This window comes from Narcine bancroftii, chromosome 8 (assembly GCF_036971445.1).
Source record: "Narcine bancroftii isolate sNarBan1 chromosome 8, sNarBan1.hap1, whole genome shotgun sequence".
NCBI classification, from domain to species: Eukaryota; Metazoa; Chordata; class Chondrichthyes; order Torpediniformes; family Narcinidae; genus Narcine; species Narcine bancroftii.
In genome coordinates this window covers 141,746,138-141,753,545 of record NC_091476.1, presented here as the reverse complement: position 1 = coordinate 141,753,545, position 7,408 = coordinate 141,746,138, and the positions used below count along the sequence as shown (strand labels likewise).

General features: G+C 43.6%; 1 protein-coding gene across 1 annotated transcript; it reads left to right on the top strand.

The window, feature by feature from the left end:
* Positions 1-1,379: 1,379 nt before the first annotated feature.
* LOC138742125 (probable G-protein coupled receptor 139) lies at positions 1,380-3,238 on the top strand. The gene is made up of 3 exons (XM_069896311.1): positions 1,380-1,419; positions 1,489-1,566; positions 2,265-3,238. Exons 1-3 carry the CDS (start codon positions 1,380-1,382, stop codon positions 3,236-3,238), a joined length of 1,092 nt encoding a protein of 363 aa, XP_069752412.1.
* The last annotated feature ends 4,170 nt before the right edge of the window (positions 3,239-7,408 follow it).

Sequence of the window (7,408 nt, the reverse complement as noted above, 5' to 3'; positions counted from 1 at the left end):
TAGACACCTCCTACATTAGTGAAGTCAAACAGCGTTCTCCAATGAAACTTGGGAGGAGGGGGAGTTCTCACCCTTTAACAGTCCAGCTGTATCCTAATGTTAACAGCTAGAGTATATCTCTGCCATGCTGGAGACTTGCTGATGCTATGTGGATCATTATCTGGGCAAACACTGCAGTGGAATACATCTCAGTGTTACAAATCCTTTAAAAAATGACCACTATTTGGGGACAGCTGTTCACTGAGCTGCAAAAAGTGTATTACATCGCTTTGTGTGCTCTTGGAATTCCAGGTATGAAATTCTTCTCTTATTCTTGGGAATATTTCTAAACCATAAAACCTCCAAATGATCATAAAAGAGAAATGTTAGGAAAGCACTTGATATTGGTGAAAGAAAAGTGTGGCAAGTAAATCTGTCAGGAGAAGCCATTTAAGATGGTGACTCAACTGATGGGGTTTTATATCGTGTAAAAACGACATTTAGTCAGCGATTATTGTCCCTGAGCAGAAATGATTGTGCAAGATTGCTTTTATGAGAATCCACGTTGATCACAATTTAAATCGTAATGATTCACACCAGGGCAGATTAAAGCAGATCAATGATCAGCAATGATTATTTTTCTTGAACAAGTGGTGCAGTCAGAACTTCCACAGAAGAGATAGCGTGATTAATTCTAACATCAGCAGGCATACTTTTAAGATTTGCTCTTAATTTCTAAAGAACAATACAGATCTTGAGAAGTAAAACTTTATGTTAAGTTCTGATTCTTTGGAAAGAAATGTCTTCTGCAGTGAAAGTGTGCTGCCAGAATTTAGAAACACAGCTGAATGAATGGCATTGAAATGGATTTGAAGGTGAAGCCACGTGTGAAATGGATGACTTCCTTTGACCACCTCAGATCTCCAGGAGTCCAGATGACTTAAAGAGCAGAAAAGCCTGCATCAGTCACTGGGCTGCTTTTCAGGTGTCCACTTCAACCAGTCAGGAGGTTTCAGAATGATGAGACACACAGGCGACAGTGACGATGGGTGAACGTTCTTGGTTAGCTGGTGTGGCGCAGTGTGAGGAACAGAAAAAGAATGAAGCTGTTTGGACAATGCCCTTTGCATGGAGAAGACAATGTAAAAATCTGTTTCCCATCTTCTCAGGTTGCAGTCTTGCTCTGGATGAGGGTTCAACCTCACACCAGGATCTTGACCAGTTTTATGCAGTTCAGAATGACTACAGTTTTCCAGAGTTTAGAGATACAACAATGGTAACAGGACCTTTTCAGCCCACAAGCCTGTGCTCCCCAAGTGCACCCATGTGACCAATTAATCTTCCAACCCTGTACCTCTTTGGAACATGGGAGGAAACTGGAGCACCTGAAGAAAACCCACATGGTCATGGGAAAAACCTGCAAACTCCTTTCAGCCAGTGGTGAGTTCAAACCCATCATTGGAGCTGTAATAGCATTATGCTAAGCATAATGGGTCCATTGCCCTGCAGGTCACATTTTTTTCAAAAAAACGTCCAAATCCTGTTCAAGCATGAAGAGGGTTTCTGTCTCTCCTCCTCTTGCCCATGGTGAGTTCCCTCATTTATCTCCCCTCCAATTTCTCTGCCAATTACTTCATCCTTTTGACCCCTTCCAGATTTATTCCAAGCCCCCTCAATCTTGAACACCAATTTCCCTCTCAGTCTTTTCTGTTTCAAAGAAATCATCTCCAGCTGATTCAACCTTTCCTCACAGCCCTGATTTCACTCTACATCCTCTCTGCTTAATCAATCCTTTCCCTTAATGCAGTGACCAGAGTGTGGGTTGTGTTCAATTGGTGGTACAACTCTGGTGGTACTCACTAGCATACATCCTTGCTCCTTTATCCTTTGTTTTGGCTGAGAAGGGATGCTTTTTTAACGATCTTTTTCATTCTTTCTTGAATTCTTTAAGAAAAGTTGACCAGGTATTCGACAGTCTGTTCATTCATTCCTTTGAACACCCTCCTACGCCTTATGCCCTCTCTTCTCACCTCTCTCCAACTACTTTAATCCTCCCTATTCTTCATTAATTTCCCTTTGTCCTTTTCAGCCCCATTGGCTGGACCATCCTGCCATCTTAAGCTTTCCCCTCGGCAGAATATTCACATCAACAGATTTGTGGGCAGGTCTGGCTAAAGACTGCGATTCATCATCTGTTTATCTGCACCATTGATTTAGAATTGAATGTGGAATAATAATTAGTTTCATTCTCACTGCTGTTAACAAATTCTGTTTATTTCTTGCAGGAAATCTGTTTGCGATCTACATTATCTGCTGCCGATCCTGCAGCTTGTCAAAAACTACAACTATTTATTTGGTTGCACTAGCTGTCTCGGACACCCTCTGCCTTATCTGGGCCGGAGTTTTGAACCTAACCAAGTTGTGGCTGGGTCCAAACTCCAAATGGGTGTACACCACCTGGTGGTGTGCATCCATCGTTTTGGAATATGGCACCATTCTCCTCTCTGTCTGGATCATCATGGCCTTCACCATTGAAAGGTATGTCGTCTTATTCAACAAGAGACTGAAATTTCACGTAGCCAAACCAAAGAATACTTGGTGGATCATCCTGTCAGTAGCAATAACCTGTTATATACTGACCACCATTGGTTTTTTGATCAATAAATTTGCAAAACATTCAGTGGCAACAGCAATCTGGGTTTCACGGAACTTCACTAGTGACTGTCACAAGCAATGTGGACTCTATCAGCACCACTTCTTTCCAACATCAGTCTGGCTGTACACCATTTTATCTGGTGGAATTCCTTACCTGCTGATCTTGCTGTTCAGCATCCTGATCGTCTACAGGTTGCACCATGAAACCAGGGTCCATTCAGAATTTGAAAGCGCAGCATTCATATTCACCAGAGTGAAAAGCAGGAGGTCCGCGCAGATCATGCTCACTGTGTCTTTTGCTGCCATTGCTCTTGGCCTGCCCAGGTTCATCGCCGAGTGTCTGCCCAGCAGCCTGAACGGGGTGAATTACTTTGATTACAGCATGGTAACGAGTTTGGTGCCGGACATCCTGTTCATGCTCCAGTGGTTGAATTCGGCCATCAACTTTTGGCTCTTCTCTTCTGCTTCCTCCGCCTTTCGCCGGGAGTGTGTAGCTGTACTCATCCCCAGAAGCTGTCAGAAGAAGCCTCCAGGGGCCGTGGCGACTGTCCCTCTCAACACCTTCAAGACGGTTTTCCAGAGCAAATACGGCTTCAGGAAATGAGGACTTCTTCCCTGCAAACTCCACCAGCCGCAGAAGGGCAGAGGCCAAAGATTCACAGATCACACTTCCCTGTCATGGGACCCTGGAGGATATTAAATGGCATTCAATATGCGGCAAAATGCAGCATCCCATTTATCTCACTTCCTGCTGCATTTAAAAAATGAATTTGGCTCAGTTGTTCAGATGGTGGCTCTTATCCTAATCCAGACCTTTTTTTTTCTGTTGGCATTTTGGGTAGCACAGTTAGAGGAGCGGTTAACACCACGCTGTTATAGTTCCAGTGACCTGGATTGGAATCCCGCACTAAGGAATTTGCTCTCTCTCCCTGAGTCTGTGTGGGTTATCCCCGGGGGCTCCAGTTTCCTCCCATCATTCAAAATGTACCAGAGGAGGTGGGGGGGGGGGGGGGTTGCAGATCAATTGGGTGTAAATTGGGCAGCATGGGCTGAAATGGTCTGTAGGTCTAAATTTAAAATTTTAATTTATATTTAAGATTTAAATAAAAAGAAAAGTGTTAGTGCAACTCTGTTACAGCGCCAGCGATCCGGGTTCCAATCCACCACTGTCTGTAAGGAGTTTGTACCTTTTCCCCCGGTTCTGTGTGGGTTTTCTCTGGGTGATCCAGTTTCCTCCCATCCTCCAAAAGCATAAGGGGTTAGTGGGTTAATTGGTCACATGGCTCAGAGGCCAAAGGGAACTTGCTACCGTGCTGTATGTCTAAATTAAAATACTTAAATTTAAAGAAAAAACAGGCACAGAATATGCTGGAAACACGCAGCAGGTCAGGTAGCATATAATGAAACAGAGCTCATGGTTTTGGTTGATGATCATTTGTCGGAACTTGTGTTCGGATGGAGGATCAATGACTTCTGTTAACCCTGCGTCTCTCTCTCTCTCTCTCTCTCTCTCTCTCTGCGCTACCAGAACATGATGGGTAGAGTGGCCTGCAAGAAGGAATTCTGCCAGCCTTCATTTGTGTCCTTTGGGCATAAGCTCAGCGGGCTGGGAAAGAAAAACTCAAACTAATAAAAGGATGAGGAGAAGTTGTGTGGAAAATGGGAAAAGCTAAATGATGGCACCATGTAATGATTAACATGAGGGAGCAGTGTATTCTGGATCCGAGACAACTCTACAAGCCCAGTCTGAATAACTGCTCCTTTCTCCTACATTGACGTCCTCATCTTGGCTCATAAACAAATGTAATTTAAGTTCTTTGTAAAGTGGAAAAATTATTAAGTATCTGCCTTGTAAAATTATTCTTTGTGTTTGGGAGTTATACTGTCCCCAAATTCTGCAGTTGGTAGTTCAGTCTTAATTGAGCCACAGTTTAAAGCTTTGTGCAGCTTAAAAGCCAGTAGTTGGTCTACTCTCTAACCCTGACCTGGCCTGCCTCTCTGACCATGAACTTGCCCTGCTCCCTGACCTGGACCTTGCCCTGCTCTCTGACCCAGACCTTACCTGGTCTCCCTGACCTTTCCCAGCTCTGTGTCTCTGATACTGACCTTGCCCAGTCTCTCTGTCTCTGATCCTGACCTTGCCTGGGAGCTTCTTGACCTCGCCTGCCTCCGGACCTTGGCCTTGCCTGCCTCCCTGACCATGACCTTGCCCTGCTCTCTGAACCCTAACCTTGCCCGGTCTCTCTAATCCTGACTTTGACTGGTATTTTTAACCCTCACCTTGTTCTGCTCCCTGTCCCTGACCTTACCCTGTTCCCTGATTCAGACCTTGCCCTACCTCCGCGACCCTAACTTGCTGACCTCAGCCTTAGCCAGTTCTCTGATCCTGACCTTGGCATCGCTCTGACCCAAGCCTTGCCCTTGCATAACAGCAAGTAAATTTCTTTCTCTCTGGAGAGTTGGGGGTGGGGAAGGGAGGAATTATTGTAACACCACTTTTTGTTTTGCACTATGGCACTGTGAATATTTATTAAATATATTTTGCATTCATCATCTCTTGTTAATTTAATTCGATACAATTGTTTTATTTCTCTTAAATCCCTGCTGCAAGTAAGAATTATGGTGCATATGTACGTTGTACAATGTATATGACAATAAATTCATTATTTTCATTACTCTCTGCTGAAAATATCATGAATGATTTAAAAGCGTTAATATCACTTGGCATAAAGTGATGCAAATAATTTTTCTGTCATCAGGTTGTTGGGTAGTTTGGTGGTGTACAACAGGAATCTTCACATTACACAACTAAGAGAAAGTAATTATTGGCACACATTAAATATTATGCAGGAAGACTCATTTATATAATGAATAAAAACAGAAAATTGTGGTAATAGCAGTAGGGTAGTGACATGAAGAGTGAAACAGAGTTAATACTTCCAGTTGTAGCATCGTACAGAAATCCCGATGGCCATTTCAATCTCTCCTGATCTCCATCCCACCACAGACCTTTCTTTTCATTCTCTTCTCTCCTCTCTCTCTCCCCCACCCTCTAATAAAACAATGATCTCATTCCGAGTTAAAGCACGAAAGGCTGCAGACACCATGGTTGAAGTAAAACACAACGCTGGAGAAACTCAGCAGGTCAAACAATGTACTTTATATAGTAAAGATAAAGATGCATAAAATGTTTCAGGCTTGAGCCCTTCATCAAGGTATGAGCAAAATGTAGGCGGGTGTCCGAACAAAATGCAAAATTTAATTCAGTGTATTTATTGACAGTCCCATCCCAACCAATGAGTTGGAGTGTCATATTTACCATAGTGGAGAGTCCAGGACAAGAGGGCACAACTTCAGGATTGAAGGACATCTGTTTAGAACAGAGATGCAGAGGAATTTCTTCAGCCAGAGGGGGGTGAATCTGTGGAATTTGTTGCCACAGATAGTTGTGGAGGCAGGGTCATTGGGTGTATTTAAGGCAGAGATTGATGTGTTCTTGATTAGATGGCGAGTGAGATCTGTTTTTATAAATCCATCTGGTGAGCTGAGCTTTGTCATTCCTCTGTTAAGCTGCTGGTTATAGTTCCACTGAAATGAGATTACCCAGTGCCACGGTGACCTGTATGCCTCCAACTGAACACTACACCCAACCATCCCCACATGGTAAAAGGTTATGGAGAGAAGGTTGGGCAGTGGGGCCGAGTGGGATAATGGATCGGCTCATGATGAAATGGCAGGGCAGACTCGATGGGTTGAATAGCCTATTTCTGCTCCTATCTCTTACCTGTGACATGTAACTGTGGCTAATCTACTGCACACAAAATACTCAGAGAACCAAGTCAACATAAATACTAAAGGAAACAGTAACTTCTCCCAGCAAAAGGGTGGGGAAGTGAAACCAGTGGAGGACAGTAATGCATTAACTTTTATTCATAAGATCAGTCTTTGTCCTCACTGCAGTTTAAATTCCAACCTTGATTGACGGGGACTGAGCCAACCTTCCCTAGTCTGGATGAGAACAGCAGTGTCACTTAGTTTGTTGATATTTTTATGACATCAGCATTACTCTTGCTTTGCCTTTTCCATGGTTACCAGCAGGTAAGTGTTCATTATTTTTCCTCCAAATTTTCAAAAAAAAATCCTTAAGTACTGTGCAAGGTCAAGGTTTTCTCAATTACCATGTGGGGATGGTTGGGTGTAGTGTTCAGTGGGAGGCATTCGGGTCATGGTGGCACTGGGCAATCTAATTTCAGTGGAACTGCAACTGCAAGGTTACCACCAGCAGCTTAACAGAGGAATGATAAAGCTCAGCTCAGCAGTTGGATTTATAATAGCAGATCCCAGGTGCCATCTGCTTGACACGCTACTGCAAGAACGGGTAATCTTCCCTCTGCCAGATTGTTTTTAATAACGCACTGCCTGTGACAGAATTTATTATCTCCTGCCACATAGCACACTGCCATCTGCTAGATACACAAACTCAGAAGATTAGAGTTTAGAGGCAGTGCATTTTTGGGGAGGGATTTCGGCTGAGAATGTTGACTGTATCATAATCATTTCACCTGTCACTTGCTGTGCTCACGATATGTCTGATCGTCTGTCAGTGATGGTCCCTGAAATTTACCACTGGCAGAAGTGTCGAAAGACAGGAAACCCACATATTGCAAAGAGTGTGCCGATGTGAGAGAGCTTCTTGGAATGAATGGAGATGATGCCAGATATTTAAAGGGACAGGCTTTTCCCTGAAGAAAATATTCCCCTTTTGTTTCTGAAC

Coding starts and splice junctions, on each gene's coding strand:
- LOC138742125 (XM_069896311.1), top strand. CDS start 1,380: ATGGTCATGGGAAAAACCTGCAAACTCCTTTCAGCCAGTG. Junction 1,420..1,488: donor CAAACTCCTTTCAGCCAGTG/GTGAGTTCAAAC, acceptor ATTGCCCTGCAG/GTCACATTTTTTTCAAAAAA. Junction 1,567..2,264: donor CTCTCCTCCTCTTGCCCATG/GTGAGTTCCCTC, acceptor TATTTCTTGCAG/GAAATCTGTTTGCGATCTAC.